We start from the raw sequence: 15797 nt of genomic DNA, 5'->3' as shown, positions 1-15797 counted from the left end.
TCCTACTGACCCACACCTTTCTCCAAGACGTAAATAGGGTGCTAGGGACAGGAAGGGTCCAGGCCTTCACAGCCCCAAGTTGGGTGCCAGCGCCACATCCAGCGCTGGAGTGACAGGATGTGGTCAGTGTCCCTGATCTCCAGGGGGCTGGCTATTAAAAAAGAAATCCTTCTGGAGAGGAGAGGCAGCCTGGGTGGAGGGGCGGGCGTTGTCTCATGAAGGCAGAGCTTGGTTTTCATTTCAGCTCTGGATTACTACCACTTGGTTACCTTGGGTAAATATCTCAGACGCTCCAATGACTCATCAATAAAATGGAAGTACACAGCACCCGGTAGTGCCCAGGGAGGAGCTGGGCCCGTGGAGAGCACCACTGCCCCTTCAAGCCCTGCACTGACTTACCCACAAATCATCAGGCCTCAATCAGAATGAGGCACTGCAAGCAATGATGCTCCTGTGTTCCAACACTTTTTTTTTTTTTTAAACTAGACAACCCTAGGACTTGGTAGCCAGGGGACCCCGGCTCTGAAGATGAGTCCACGGAGGTTCTTTTTTTCATCTTGCATCAGGATTTGGGAACCAGCAGAGTTCTAGTGCCTGGGTCAGGGCTGGGTGGACTTATTCTGGCAGGAGAGGAGGACCTCCCTTCAGCCCTTGACTGCTCTGAGCACAGATCTCAGCTTCCCGTTTGCTTCTGCTCAGGCTGGGGCAGGTGCTATGTAACTTGTTTTAAAAAGCCTGACCCCCATGCTCTCTCTGATCCCTCACCTACCACTGTCCTAGCTCCCTGCTCCGTGGCATGGGCCTCTTGACCCACTGGAGGGCCCTGTGCAGGCTGTTCCCAGCCTGGAACACTTTTCCCTCAGATTTCTGTGAGGCTCACACTCTCACCTCCTGCTCCCAGCTTGGATGCCACCCCACCCTCCCAACCCCATTTCACTTTAGTTTTCATCACTGTCTGACACCCTCTTCATTTTTTCCTGTGCTGGGATTGAACTCGGAGACTCACCCATGCCGCAAGTGCTCCAACTCTGAGCTACATCCCCAACCCTTTTTATTTTGTTATAGGGTCTCACTAAATTCCTCAGACTGGCCTCGAACTTGCCTTCCTCCTACCTAAACCTTCCGACAGGCTGGGATTACAGGCCTGTGTCACTGTACCTGGCTCTTCTTTCTCTTTCTTGCTTTTTTCTCCCACTAAAAGCAAGTCTGAATTTACTTCCAAGCAGAAACTGTCTGGTGCTTGCCACAGTCTCAGCGATAGAGCAGTACCTGTTGCTCAGTGTATCAACAAATCAGCAGGGCCTTAATTAAAAGGGAGGGTTGGCTCTGCTGTCATGATTTTCACATGACACTTCTAGTTCTTGGTAGCCAGGGAGCCCTTTGTTGGTACCCAGCTAAGCCCAGCATGCAGAACCTGTCTGAGCACTCTGGGGATGAGGATGGTCCAGATTTGGGTTCTGCTGGCCTTTGTGCTCTGTGTAAGAGGTCAGATTAGTGATGGGGCACCCATGCCATGCTGGAAAGGAAATTTTTTTAAGTAGAATCTTCCAGAGCTTCCTATCCTTTGTGAAGTACTTTTTAATAAACAATTACAACCACAATAGCTCGTGTCTTCACACTGGGCGGGGACAGTGTCCTGGGCCCACTTCTGCCTCCCCTAACCCACGTCTCCTTGTATCATGTAGGGACCAGACCAGGTGGCCCAATTCAGCTCAGTTACTCAGCCTCCAGCCTTTGGTCCTCTGCTTCAGCTTACTGGAGGTTCTTCTGGCCCTCTGAGTGTGCCAGCTGTGTGCCTTTAGTCCATGTGGGTTCCTGGGTGGGCCCAGGTTGGAGCTGGTTAAGGGCGTAGGTTCGGGCTGTCCTGAGGGCAGCTTCCAGGTCAGCGGTGCTTCCAGTGCCCTGGGCCACTACGCGAGAGCCCCAGGCCTTGCCCCCCATGTGGCTGCACACGGCCAGCGCCCACGCCTCTGCTGTGAAGGTGGGCGTGGCACCCTGTGGACAGAATCAGAAGGGGAAGGGATGCGCAGCAGCCTCACTGCCAGCATCCATGCAGAGGACCTGCAAGAGTGGTATCTCAGGGGTCACAGCCCCTCTCTAGCTGGGCACATAGTGGGGCAGTTGGTGAGGTGACAGGAAAAGTGCTCGGCTGGGAATGTGTGCAGAGGCTGATAAGCATCTGGGACTTGTGGTGGGGAAGTGAGGCCTGGGAGTGTGGGAATCAGGGAGTCACAGTTTCTTATGGGGCAGAAAAGGCTATCTTAGGGAAAGGAAACTGCCCTATGTCCGTTCTGGGATGTCCACTGGGTCACCTCCACCCAGCCAGCCCTGGCCTTCTTGTCTGACAGGAATAAAAGACACAGAATTAGAGAGCTGGACCAGGAGCTGCCAGGGCTAGGGTGCTCTCCTGCTCCCTTACCTGGGCCACCTGGCAGGCACACAGCACACTGCCCACTGGCTGGGGGCTGAGAAGAAGCACAGATGTGCTGGGGGCCTGCGCGCACAGCTGTCGCACCACCTTCACCAGCACCTGGTGAGTGAGGACACGGGCACTGCATAGCTTCCTAGACTCCCAGATGCCTCCCAGCCAGGCCTTTGTCCTCCTCCGACACTGAGGTAGCCCCCTGCCCAGTGCCAGCACTCACCGATAAGGACTCAGTGGAGACTGTGTCCACAATCAGAGGCCCCTTTGAGTGCCGCTTCAGCAGCTCCTCGGATTTCTTTGCAGCCTGTGGAGCAGGGAGGACAGTAAAGGGGTCAGGCTGAGAGCTGGATTTCCCATTATCCCCCACCTTAGAAGTGAGCCCCCGTCCAGCGATCCCCAGAGGGCTTCTTCTGTGCCCTCCCTCAGTGAAGGTCATTAGTTCTGAGTGGTGTTGGCGGGAGGGGCTTTGCCAAGGATGTCCTTGTCTTTTGGGTTCCACCTTTGTCCTTCCCCACCTGCCTTGCCTCCTCCCTTTCGTCATAGCTCCAGGCCCCCAAAAGTAAGTCACTGAAGGTGACCGGAGGAAGGCTGGAGCACAGATGGACCAGGAGGGGACTGACCATCAAATATGGGTTGAATGGCGTTAATCAAGGTAGGAAGTTTCCTGGAGGAAAAGTTGGGGAAGAGACAGTTTGGCAGAAAAAAAAGTAGGGAAATAGCTTGAGATGGCTCCTAGCTGGAGGTGAAGGGAGAAGCTGTTACTGGTCCCTCACCCCTTGCCCCCGCTGCCCCAGCCCTTTAGGGGACGGCCTCTTGGGGTTCATGCTGGAGTGCCTCTGAGCACAGAGGCGAGGTCACCCCCTTACCTGGCCCATCCCCAGCTTACGGATGGCTGTGTTGGCGCGCCGCTGCAGCACCTTCAATGTGGCCTGAAGCTCCCGTCGCTGCCACTGGGGCATCATGGAAGTGTCCACAGCCTGTGGCCAGAGTGTATCATTTTGCCCTTTGCCTGAGCCATAGCCTCTGAGGCAGGGAACAGCAGGGTCAGGGCAGACACCAGACCCACCCTGTGGATAAACATCTGGGCCAGCTGGAGCCCAAACCTACTGAAGTACTGGGTAGAGACCTAAGAGCCCAGGGAAGAGTGGGGGAGGGAACAGGACCAAAAGAGGATTCGAAACAGCTCCATTACGGGGGTAGCCTCTACCTCAGTCAGTCGTCCCATGTCCTTGGATAGCCGCTGAGCCTCCCCCAGGTCCTGGGTGCCCCGACTCAGTCGCTCTGTGGCTGCTTCCACCTCCTGGGCGAGGCTCTGACCCACTTCTCGAGCCTGCAGAGAGAGGACAGAATGGTCAGTTTCCAAGCTTACTCTCATCTCCCTAGGACAGGGGCTTGGAGCTGGTCAAGGTCAAATTAGAAAAGTTCAACAGCCAGGATTAATCAAGACGATAGCACCAAATAATCATAACAGGTGCCAGCTGCCAACAGCTGGCATGGCCACACCAGTGTGCACATATGAACACTGGCTTCACTGCTTGGCATTCCTGAGCCCAGCAATGTTGGCTGTGTATGTGTGTCCCCTGCCCTCCCATCTACACCTGGAAGTCTCCTGGGCCTACGGGTGTGCTCACCTGCTTGGCCTGCTCCCCGGTGACAGCCAACAGACGGGTGGTACCCTTGGCAAGCTGCTGCTCCCCAGTGATAACCAGGTCCCCTATATCCCCTGTGCGCAGCAGGTGCCTGTGGGCAAGAGGAGGAAGGACAAAGTCAGAGGGGATTATTGGAGAGAAGGGAGAAGCCTGAGCCCCAAGCTAGGATCTGGTGGCTCCAAAGACCACGGAAAGGAAAAGATCTAGGCCCCAGGATCAGGGCAGCAGAGGAGTGACTCACGTCCCACAGCAGAGCTCCACAGAGGTTTTCAGGGCAGCCTGGCAGGCAGGGTCCAATGCATGGGCCACGGGCATTCCCACTGATACCACCCGCACAGGGTCTGGGTATATCTGAGGGTTAAGAGGGGACAGGCCTGTAATTGCCTGTAAAGAACAAAGAAGGAGCCTTCTGGGTACGCCTGAAGGGAGCAGGCTATCTCCACCAACTGACCTCATCCAGAGAGCGCAGGCCAGGGATGTGGGCAGTGAGTGCCAGGGGCACTTCCTCCATGTAGACAGCCTCATCCTGCCCCACAGCTTCCTGGACAGTATCTTCTACTCTCCGTAGCTGCTCTGGGGTCAGTGGGCCCTGGAGGATGGAGGCAAATGACATGGAAACAGACATTAGCCTTATCCTTGTAACTGATGCATTAGGGGCAGTCAACATTCACTGAACTATCCCCAGGTTCTACGATGGTGGCTGGCACAGAGTAGGTACTCGATAAATATTGGTAGAGAAACAATTCTTTTCCTTAGAAAGCCACCTGGGAGTTGGGCCTACTGGAAGCTGAAGCCCTTTCACTGGGCACCAAAAATTGATGAAAATAGTAAAAAGGAAACTCTGTCCTCAGGGGGCTTACAACAGCAGGCCCAACAGGAAGAAATATGGATGGGCTGCTGCAGGGATCAGCAAGCAGGATTGGGAGTAGTCAATGAGTGCATTCTGTGGAAGGGTCAGAGCAGCTGTGTACAGAGCGGGTAGGGAGCAGAGAAGGGAAAAGGCAGCCCAGTTTAAGCAAGAATGGCTAGGGTGACAGTGGTAACAGGGCAGGTGGGTGGCTGGAGGGGAAGGGGCTGTCCCCAGCTGCAGGGTCTTCAGAACCCAACATCAGAGCTGGAAGAGGCCCACTGCCCAGTCTGGTCAACCCTGGCACACTAGACTGGCTCTTAAGCAAGAAGGCTGTCTTTCTGTGCCTGGCTCACCTGGGTGGCCACATCAAAGCGCAGTCGTTCTGGGTTGAGATGGGAGCCCCGCTGCTCTGTGTTGGGGCCCAAGGTCTGACGCAGTGCCCAGTTCAGGAGGTGGGTGGCCGTGTGCTTCTCCATGCAGCCCAGACGCCAGGCCTGTAATGCTTTTGTCATCCAGGGTCCTGGTTGAGGATGGGGTGTGGGGAGGTTGAAGGGGTCACAGGATATTGAGCATAACTGGAGTGGGGTCCTTACCTTATCCACATGCAGCTGCACCTGGTCCCCCACCTGCAGGCATTCAGGGGCCACTGCCTCATGCAGAATAAAGCCCCCGTAGACTTGGGCCCGGGCCACAGGAAACAGCACATCCTGAGGGGAAGGCAGGGTCAAGATGCTGGAGTGACTGCTTGTCATCTTTCCCTCCCTTTTGCCCCTATCCAGGCTGAGGCCTGCCTCCACAGAAGTTAGCTTGGGATGGGGAACACTCACCTGCTGTCTTGCCCGCACCAGATAGCCACGGTCGGAAGCCTGACCCCCCTGTTCAGCATAGAAGTTGGTCCTGTCCAAGAGGAAGCCACAGCGCTGGCCTGCCCCCACGGAATCCACGGCTGTCCCATCCTCTGCATACAGCCGCAACACCTGGGCCTCACAGGTGCCAAACTCTGCCAGGGTGCAGAAGGGTTATCGGTGGTAGGCAGGGGCTGGGGATGTGGGTGTGTGACTTGAGGCCAGCAGGCACCCCGTCGGGATTGCAGCGACCCCTGGTGGCTAGCCTGGGGAATGCACAAGGGCTGGGAGCCATCATCTTAGATGTCCTTCCCAAAATCATGGTTAGGCAAGTTTGTGGCCACCTGCCTGGGTCCAAGCTCTCACCATAACCCCCGCCAGGCTGCAGGGAGTAGCTGTACTTGGGGCTGTCATCAGTGCGGGGCACCCCTTGGCGTTGCAGCTCCCCCAGTGCATGGATGTTGAGGTGCAGCCCCTGCTCTTGCTCTGGCTCTGTGTGCCGTGCCCGGTGCTGCAGAATGGTGCATGTAAGAAATGGGTACAGAGAACACCATGGGGCTTGAGCCATGAAGAGTCCTGTCCCCATGGACTCTGCAGCCCCCCTCTTGAATAAGACCTCAGGGCTTGGATGGCTGCTAGAGACCTGGGCTGGCTGGTGGACCCTCCCTCACACAGGCTCCCTGGGCTCAGGTCTCCCTACCCACCACCCCTGGAGGCCTCCTCTCTAGGACACTGTGCTGGCCTCTCCTCTTCTGATCCTCTGTCCAGCTCACTGCCAACTACTGTTCTTCTCCCTAGGTTCTGAGCAGGGGCTGAGGTTTCTGTTCCATCATTCCCATGGGTGAAGGGACAGACTCTCAGCACCTAGATTCTTCTCCATAGCTATAGCTCTAGCCCCAGGAACTCAGGGCTGGGGAAGAGGTTGACATGTCCTAAAAGAACCCAGAACAGGGGTGCCCCAGCCTGTACCTGGGCCTCCTCCTGGGCCAGTCGTTCCAGCCCAGCAGAGTCCAGCTTCACCCCCTTCTCCTCCAGCATTAGCTCTACCAGGTCTAGAGGGAGCCCCAGGTCGCCAGACAGTGACAAGGACCAGGCCACTTCGGCTTTGAGGAAGGAGGACACAGTGTTGAGGAGGGAAGGGGTAAGACAAAGGAAGGAGAGAGACGTGAGGGAGAAGAAAGGGGCCAGGGCTTTTCTAAGCACAGGGATAACCATGTGCCAAGCACGAGTGCTCCCTCCCCACACAAGAGACTCCTAGGTGAGGGGTCACCTTCAAGCTTCATCTTCAAGGCTAGAGATGGGATATTTAGAGGAGCGGGGAAGCTCGGCCTGAGCGTGCAGGCCACCTTGGATCACAGGGACACGAGGCAGGGCTAGATGGGCAGTGCAGAGGAGGGAGAAGCAGGATGGGTTCGGGTGCTGGGAGGACAGGGGAGGAGGCACAGGGGAGGCAGGATGTGGACAGGAGACACAGGACTGGCCCAGAGCTCCCTCCTCTCCCCACCTTGGAGTGTTGGGGAACTGCTCATATTCTGGCGAGGTACCCCACTTACCAGGGAACAAATCAGAAGGCCCCAGGCGCCTCAGAGTGCGATCAATGATCTGCCGGCCCCGCTGCAGGGAGGCCAGGAAGGCTGCCTCATCCTCTGATACTAGGTTGGCTATCTGAACAGGCAGGGCAAGAGTGGAGCTGGGTCTCCTTGAGGGAGGACCTCTCTCCACACTCTCCCATCTGTCCCTCCCTCCCCACCCAAATCTGGTACCTGGGCTGAGTTCTTCTGCAGTTCAGGATAAGTGTCTCCCTAGGGAAGGTGGAGAGGGCTGAGGAGGCATGATGGGCAGCCAGCCCACCCGGGCCTCCCTGAGGACCCCTGGCCCAGAGGCTCAAGAGCCCTGAGGAACAGGGGAAGGGACCCATATAGGCAACTGGTTGTTCTACGGGTTAGGGCTGGAGGCAGAAGGGAGTCATAATGTCCGAGCTCAGTGGCCTGGGCCAGGAGCCTCCTGCAACCTCCTGCCTCTTTTAAGCAAGTGTGGCGGAGAGGCTGCTGGGCTGGACATCTAGGGTGAGGAACCCTGGGTGCCCAGGGTGGTAGGGTCTTTCAGGCCAGGGAGGCCTTACCAGCATCTCCACCACCACGGGCACCAAGCTGCCCAGGAAGCCAGGCGGCGCCCGTAAGACCTCGGTGGAAAACCGCACGGCTCGACGAAGAATCCGACGAAGAACCAGCCTAGAGGGGTTCAGAACTCAGATATGAGCCCCCAGCAGCTCCTGACTGGCAGTATGGAGAGTGGGGTCCACCCCAAAGCCCTCTCCCTTCCCCCATTCATCCTGTGCTCTCAACCCAACCCACTGCTCCATGTCCTCCCTCCTTGCCCTGCAGCCCCAGCAGCCCCTGCCACTCTGTGGCGCCCTTCCACACTCACGGGGCACCTGACATTCCTGGGGCGACACCATCGGCGATGCAGACACTGAGTGTGCGGATGTGGTCAGCCACCACGCGGTATGCTGTGTCTATGCGTCCCTCGTCTGCTGCTCCTACCTGGCCTGAGTAAGGGGGCGCCCCACAGCCCTGGAAGGCAGGAGAGGAGACATGCTGTTGGCCCTGCCTAATCTGGCTGGGTGGATGTTCTTCACTGATTCTAGAGCATCGTCGCTCAGCCCCAAAGTCAACCACCTGCAGAATGGGCTTCTGGAGAAGCTGCCCGTGGGCTCATAGTCAGCATTAACAATGGTGATGGTGTGATCACCTACTGAATTTCTACTCTCAGAACTGGGTGCCTCCTTGAAATATGATGCATCCCCCAAACAGCCCTGTTCAAGAGGTATTATTATCCTTCCTTTAAAGTGAGAAAACTGAAGCCCAGAAGAGCTAAGGGACACAGGCCACGAAACTCATCGGGAGCAGATCTGAGCAGGCCTGTCTGACACTTTCTACACATGGGAGTCCTCGCTGGATTCACCCTCTTCCCCAGACTTCATCATGTCAATAAACAGCCCTGTCACTCACTGCAGCTCAAGTCAGTAACCCTGCCCCTCCCCATCTGATCCCTCAGTGGGTCCTTTTCTTCTACGTCCATGAGAGCTCCCGCTTTCGCTCTGCTCTACAGTCTCTTGCCTGCTAATGGCCTCCCAACAGGTCTCTTGGCTAGTACTCTTATCACCCTTCAGCCCACACTCCATACAGCCACAGGAGTGCCCTTTCAGAAGTGTATCTGGGACCTGTCACCCCACGTCCCAGTCCTTTTCGCCACGGGTGGAATAAAAGCCTCACTTTGGACTTCAAGGCCTCATGAGATTTGATTCCTGCTTTCCTTTCCTGAGCACATGGTGCTTTGTGATGAAACTACAGCTGCTTCCCATGGAGGGATAGAATCTATTTCTCCATTCAAGTCTGAGGTTGGCCTTGTGACTTGCTCTGGCCAATGGAACATAGTGAAAAGAACACCGTCGAAAGCCTACGCTTCTGCTTTCCTTCTTGGAACCTTGCTGAGTTGTGATGTGAACAAGCCCGGGCTAGCCAGCTGGATGATGATGGACACAGAGCCTACTCACCCCAACTGGAAGCCAGCCAACCCCCAGAACAGAGCTGTCTCATAACTGAGCATAGAGGTATGGTGACCTCACACGAGACCAAAAGAATTTCCCAGTTAAGCCACCAAATAGCCTGCCTCAGACTCATGAGCTAAATGGTGGTCATAAGTCATGGAATATTTGGGTAGTTTATTATACAGCAAAAGCTAACTTACATGTGGCCAGTAACATTTTCTGTGATTCTACTTTAGTAGACTGGCTGCCTTTGGTTCCTGGTACATGTCAAACCCTTTCCTGTCTAAGGGACTTAGTACCAGCTGTACCCTCAGCCTGGAATAAGCTTCCTGTGACTGACTCCTTTTTTAGGTTTCAGTTCAGAGGTCATCTCTGGTGAGCCTTCTCCACATACCTCGTTTAATATTCCTTGGTACTACCCTTGGTTACTATCAGCTATGTTTATTGTCTGTTTACAATTTATAACCTAGAATCTTGTTCTTTCACATATTTATTGTCTGTCTTTCCTACTAGTGGGTAAGCTCCGCGATCTCCTGTCTGTTTACAGCTATATCCTCTGTACCAAGCATACAGGACTCAACACAAAGTAGGCACTCAACTCACAGTTTTTGAATGAATGAAGGAAGGAGTTAGAAGCAACATCAAGTAACAATGAGCCCAAGCCTTGTGTTTGAAACCCTGGGATTCTCAGCTGGTTACTGTCCCCATATGCTGGAAATACTCTGAATTCTCAACAAAGATGAAAAGCCAGGGGGCTGAGTGCTAATGACCGGCAGGTCAGAGAGCTTCCGGAAGGGCAGAGGAAGGCTCACCTGGTGAATGGCGTTGAGAAGCGGGGAAAAGAGGTCGGTGTCATAGGTGGAGCGCCTGCCCTGCAGCACAGCCACCAGCCTTTCCAGGCCCATTCCTGTGTCCACGTGTCGCTGGGGCAGGGGCTGTAGGCTTCCATCTGCCTCTCTGACCAGGGAAGGTGTACAGGGTGAGGCTAACCAGAATACAGGTCCGAGGGAGATGCCCAGGTAATGAGAAGTCCAAGGGGGTCGACGAGGAGCAGGATGGTTCCTCCTCCCACCACACCCCACTGCTGCCCAATGGGACAGGACAATGGCCTTGGGTCCTGTCCTTTCTTATACAGGACTAACTCTACATTCACCATTGCCTGGGCCCTTGCCTAGACCCAAATCACCTACTAGGGCAGAATTCTTTGCCCTTAGAGAGACATGTCAAGACTAGAAGAAAATCTTAGAGAGCATCAAGTTCAACTCCATTGCATCTTAGCAGGTCAGAGACTGGTTTAAATTGTCATAGACAAAGACTAGGATTAAATCAGTCATTACCTGAAAAGTGTTTAAAGATATGCCTGATATATACTGAGTGCCTTTTAAGTATTTGTTTTTGTAAAAAGCAGATCATTCTTCTGACTGCCTCCTTTTTTACCTCTAGGCAGGAATTCTCCCCCTGCTTCAGCACCCCATTACCTGTTGTGCTGCATGAAGACCAGATTCCAAAGTTCTACCAGCTCAGGGGCTCCTACTCCACCAGCCAGATCGTAGTGGATCTCAGTACAGGGCCCACAAGGGCCCGTGTCTCCCATCTCCCAGAAGTTCTCTTGTGGTCCAAAGGAAAGTACACGGTTGGCAGGCACCCTGGGGAGAAAGCCAGGTAAGTGGTGGGAGACAGACAGATTCAGAAGCTGGGGTACTTTTGTCATGAGACTCCCTCCTCCAAGTCCCAGCTCGGCAAGAGGAACAGGGCTGACCCTGGGGTATGCTGAGACTAAGGACCTGTGCTGGCAGTCTCTGTTTTCCAGTTTACCTGCCCTCCAGAAGTGAATATAAAGAGGGGACTGACTTACCCTAAGCTGAGCCAGATGTCCCTGCTCTCCAGGTCTGGGTCCAGTCCTGTTTTGGGATCACCACCAAAGTAGGATACCCAAAGCCTGTCCTCAGGAATCCTGTAGACCTGAGTCAGCAGTTCCCAGGCCATGCTGCAAGCCTCTGCCTGCACAGGAAACCAGGAAGTGGGGAAGGGGAAGGTGGGTGACAGGGAGGCCCCATGTATGTGCCAACTAAGCCACATGAGTTCAAGTCTTAGGTAAAGACAAAACCATTTCCATTGCCTACCTTGTTTCTGGAATAAACCAAGACCATTTCTGCCTCTGAAGTTTTTTTGTTTTTCCTGCCCAGAAAGTTTCCTGGTTCGTCTGCTTACCTTCTTTCAAGTTTTAAAAATGAATCCCGTCTTTTCCATGAAATCCTCTACCTACCCTGGTTTGGGGTGACCTTTAATTCCAGTTAGCACCTTAACATTGCTGTCTGGCCATTTATTCATACAATAACTTAAACATCCATTAGACAGGAGGTACAGTCCCTGCCCTCTAGGGACTTAACGATCCCATTAGGTAAATGAGATATGGTCCTATTATACAAGTTCATCTAGCACTTTGCCTCTGTATCTAGTATGAGGCCCTGCCTAAGCAGCCAGGGAGGCCCCCTTCTTGACTGATCTCTGATCCTTTCTTAACTCCAGAGTTCCCTGATGACGTACCTTAAAATATTCACCTCCAAAGGCCCAATTTCCAAGCATCTCAAAGAAGGTATGATGGGAAAGGTCTCGACCCACATCTTCCAGATCGTTATGGCGTCCACCAGCTCGCACACATTTTTGGCTGTTGGTTACACGCCGGAAGCCTGCCATCTCACTTCGAGGATCCACAGTGCCCAGGAAGATGGGCTTGAACTAGAAGCATGTGAAGGGAGAAGGCAGTTATCTCCTCAGAGGGAAAAGTGGAGAGTAGATATAGCAATGGCTGTTCTGACTAAAGGCCAATTGTGACCCTAGAGTATAGTGTGGTCTTGGCTTAGGGAGACAACCTGGGAGCCTGTGGCAGCCATCTCTGGTGCGTGTGAGGCAGAGCCAGAGACCCTCTGCTAGTAAAATAGTCAAGAAGGATAAATGTATTGGTGGCTGGAGACAGTGCACTGAAAGTTGGTGCCTTCATCTTAGCTTCTTCAAACACATTCAGTAACTTAAGGGAACAAAACTGATCACAGGCCAGGTGCGGTGGCGCGTGCCTGTAATCCCAGTGACTCGGGAGGTGGAGGCAGGAGGATCACAAGTTCAAGACCAGCCTCAGCAATTTAGAAGGGCCCTAAGCAACTTAAGGAGACCTTGTCTCAAAATGAAAAATAAAAAGGGCTGGGGATGTGGCTCAGCAGTAAAACACCCCTGGGTTCAATCCTCAGTTCCAAACCAAATAAAACCCAAACGGGTTCTGGGCACTGTCCAAACTATCAGCATTTAGTCGGCTTTTAATGTAAACCTTCCACCCCGTCCTCAAATTACAGATGAGAACAACAAAGTCTAGAGAGAGTAAGTGCTTGCTCAAAATCAAACACTTAGAAAACACAGCTACCTAGAACACAGTTGGTGCTCAATAAACATTATTTAATGGACAAATTATCTTTATTCAGAGCCCCGCTGGACTCCACATCCGCTATTCTAGGACCTAAAACTCCATCCCTGACCAGAAGCTCAGTCAGGACCTCTCCAAGCCCTAACTAGGCCTGAGCTCCGCCCCCAATCGGTTCATCCAACTACGCTCCGCCCCCTTTCTCCCGAAGCTGTGAGCTCCACCCCTCACTTCTTTTGCCCAATCCCGCAGCGCCTTTCTCCGGAAAACTGACGAACTCCGCCCCCACCTGGTTCATGCCTGCGTTGACAAACAGCAGACTGGGGTCGCCACGGGGCCGCACGGAGGCCGAGGGCACCAGTCGGTGGCCGTGGCGATCCCGGAAGAAGCTCAGGAAGGCGTCCCTCACCGCGGAGCTCTGGGCTGGAGGCGGCTCGGTGGAGGCCGGCCGACGGCTGGGGTCCTGCCATGCGGGCGACCTTCGAAAGGGCCGCCGCAGCCGCCGGGCTACAGCTGCCACCGGCGCAGCCATCGTAACTCTGGGCAGCGGCCTCACGGGATCAAAGAGTGACGTGAAAGGAATCACGTTTCCTACAGCGGCCCCTGACGACAGGAGGACTCAGGACAGCTTCTGCCGCGGGTGGAAGTGGTTGGAAAGGAAGGGGACGCTGGCAGAAGTCGGATAGTACAGCGCCTGGCACACAGCAGGCCCTCGATTCACTTAGTATTAAACAAATATTCATGAAGAGCTCGCCTCCTATGTGTTAGTCATTGATTTAGGCGCTTAGGTACATTAGTAACAACATTAATAAAATGCCCAGTCCTCTAAAATCTATATTCTAGCAGTAGTTGTTGTATGCTTATTGATTTTGCAAGGTTATAAATGGAGTTACAGTGAAGAGCTGTGAACGCAGTTTCGCCTGTGTATGTGCTATGTGTTTTTCCAGGCTGAGGGAAGAAGGTAGAGAATGCTAAGAAGATAACAGCATTCATTTGAGGGGCATTGAATATCACTATATGCCAGGCACTGTTCTAGACACTTGATAGTTCCCTTTGCCCTTGGCATTGGAGATAGTCATTTTTCCCTTAGAGACTGAAGTAGGTCTTTTGGAGCAGGTTTCTGTCAGAGACACAGAAGCCAAACAGCATCTGCTTCATTATTAATTGCTTAATAACATTTGGTCTTTTAATTTGCTGGGGGATAAGAGAGAATCCAGGTCGCCAGGTGGGAACGAAGCTGTTGGCTGAAAGCTGCAGAGATTGATCTCCATAGGCTCCCAGATTCCCTGGAGTTTTGTATATTTTGCTTTAGGGCAGGAGACACCTGCCCCACCTCCCCTTGTATCTTTCTTTCCATAGTAACAGCTGTGACTGTGAGGCCAACACAGATCCTTGTGGGTGTAGCCAGACGCTTCACAGGGCTTCTCATGATGACCTCTGCCTTTGGTTTGAGAAACTAAACAGAGATTGGGTCAAGGTTAAAGCCTGTTAGGGTCATAGGAGGTGAGGTGGGTGTGCACAAAGGCGACCCTAGCCATTGAAGGGGTTCTTTTGGCTATAATTCTTTGTGAGTTATGTTTTTTGAGGGTCTTTTGAAACATAGTTTCCTTGGGGGAATATGTAGTCTATTTTGGACTTGAGTTTCTATAGCAATAGTGAATTCTCTACTCTCTTTTCTGACAGAGCCCATCATGTCTATTCCATGATTCTGTTTCTCATGGAGCCCACGTAGGTTAAAGGTGCTGTTTTGCAAGTGCTTTGCCTGTTTTGGTTTTTCCAGTGTTTCTGGAACAGGAACCTAAAGCCGGATGGGGATTTCTGTGAGATTGATGACCTTGAGAAAAGACTGTGAAATTCTTTCCCAAACTGAGATGGGAGTGTTTCCTCAGATAAATATAGCAGGGCCTCTACTTTTTTCCAGATCTTGCCCAGAAAGTCTTTGTGTTTAGTAGGAACTCCATGTTTTAGACTTGCTGGTATCTCGTGTGGTACTGTGAATTTAAAAAAATAAAATAAAAAGAAGCAGCTTCATTGAAATATACACACCATACAATTCACCCATTTAAAGTACTCAATTAAATAACTTTTAGTATGTTCGCAGAATTGTGCAATATTACTGCAAACCACTTTTAGAACATTTTCATTACCTCTATAACAAAGCTGGCACTCTTTGGCCATTAACTCCAATCCTTTCATTCCTCCCAGGGAACCACTAATCAACTTTCTCCTCTCTGGCTCTCTCTCTCTCTCTGTCTCTCTCTCTCTCTCTCCATATACACACACACACACACACACACACACACACACACACACACACATACATGGTATATACATGGATTTGCCTGTTCTGGACATTTTATATTAGTGGAATCATATCATATATGTGCTTTTTGTAACCAGCTCCTTTCACCTAGCATGATGTTTTCAAGTTTCATCTATGTTATAGCATGTATCATAGATTTAAAAAATAATAATAATTATTATTAGTAGTAGTACCAGAATTGAACTCGGGTGCTTAACCACTGAGCCACATCCCCAGCCCTTTTTTGTATTTTATTTAGAGATAGGGTCTCACTGAGTTGCTTGGGGTCTCACTAAGTTCCTGAGGTTGGCTTTGAACTCAAGATCCTCCTGCCTCAGCCTCCAGAGCCTCTGGGATTACAGGCATGCACCACCTTGCCTGGCTTAAAAATTATTTTTTAATTGTTTTCTACTTAATCATTTCTTTTAATTTTGTCCTAACCATTAAAAGTATGATCATTTTCTTTTCTTTAAATGTGGTGTTCTTTGGTGAATCACTTCTGTTTAGTATTTCCTGGTGAAGCAAAGTGATTCTTTTAGCACTGGAATGTGCCACCGTCATCTGATGAGGAAGTAAAACTCAAAGTCTGCAGCTTCCCAAGACAGATGTAGGGGGAGAGAACTCATCAGACAGGGAAGTTAGCGATGTGGGACCATCTCTTGGGAGTACTGATCCACTGTCTTAGTGTTGGTAGGAATTTTTCTTTCTTCTTCTTCTTCTTCTCCTTCTCCTTCTTCTTTTTGTTTTTGATACTGAGGATTGAA

At 52.4% G+C, this 15797-nt stretch overlaps 1 protein-coding gene across 2 annotated transcripts; it reads right to left on the bottom strand.

The window, feature by feature from the left end:
- Nucleotides 1-1561: 1561 nt before the first annotated feature.
- Nucleotides 1562-13587, bottom strand: AARS2 (alanyl-tRNA synthetase 2, mitochondrial). Of its 2 annotated transcripts, XM_079147679.1 has the most exons (22): nucleotides 13021-13587; nucleotides 11867-12058; nucleotides 11175-11320; nucleotides 10798-10965; nucleotides 10132-10276; nucleotides 8197-8342; nucleotides 7892-8000; nucleotides 7533-7571; nucleotides 7323-7434; nucleotides 6739-6872; nucleotides 6136-6280; nucleotides 5752-5924; nucleotides 5518-5631; nucleotides 5278-5418; nucleotides 4526-4663; nucleotides 4316-4425; nucleotides 4057-4165; nucleotides 3633-3755; nucleotides 3292-3402; nucleotides 2646-2729; nucleotides 2420-2530; nucleotides 1562-1995 (listed from the first exon to the last, which is right to left on the bottom strand). In XM_079147679.1, exons 1-22 carry the CDS (start codon nucleotides 13261-13263, stop codon nucleotides 1753-1755), a joined length of 3036 nt encoding a protein of 1011 aa, XP_079003805.1. In that variant the 5' UTR covers nucleotides 13264-13587; the 3' UTR covers nucleotides 1562-1752. The 2 variants fall into 2 exon arrangements, with proteins under 2 accessions (XP_079003805.1, XP_079003806.1); XM_079147680.1 differs by lacking the exons at nucleotides 10132-10276; nucleotides 10798-10965; nucleotides 11175-11320; nucleotides 11867-12058; nucleotides 13021-13587 and having other exon boundaries at nucleotides 8204-8219.
- Between the last annotated feature and the right edge of the window lie 2210 nt (nucleotides 13588-15797).

Source organism: Sciurus vulgaris (assembly GCF_902686455.1).
Source record: "Sciurus vulgaris genome assembly, chromosome: 7".
Lineage (NCBI taxonomy): Eukaryota > Metazoa > Chordata > Mammalia > Rodentia > Sciuridae > Sciurus > Sciurus vulgaris.
Note: the sequence above shows the minus strand (reverse complement) of the source record. Positions and strands in the feature narration are given on the sequence as shown.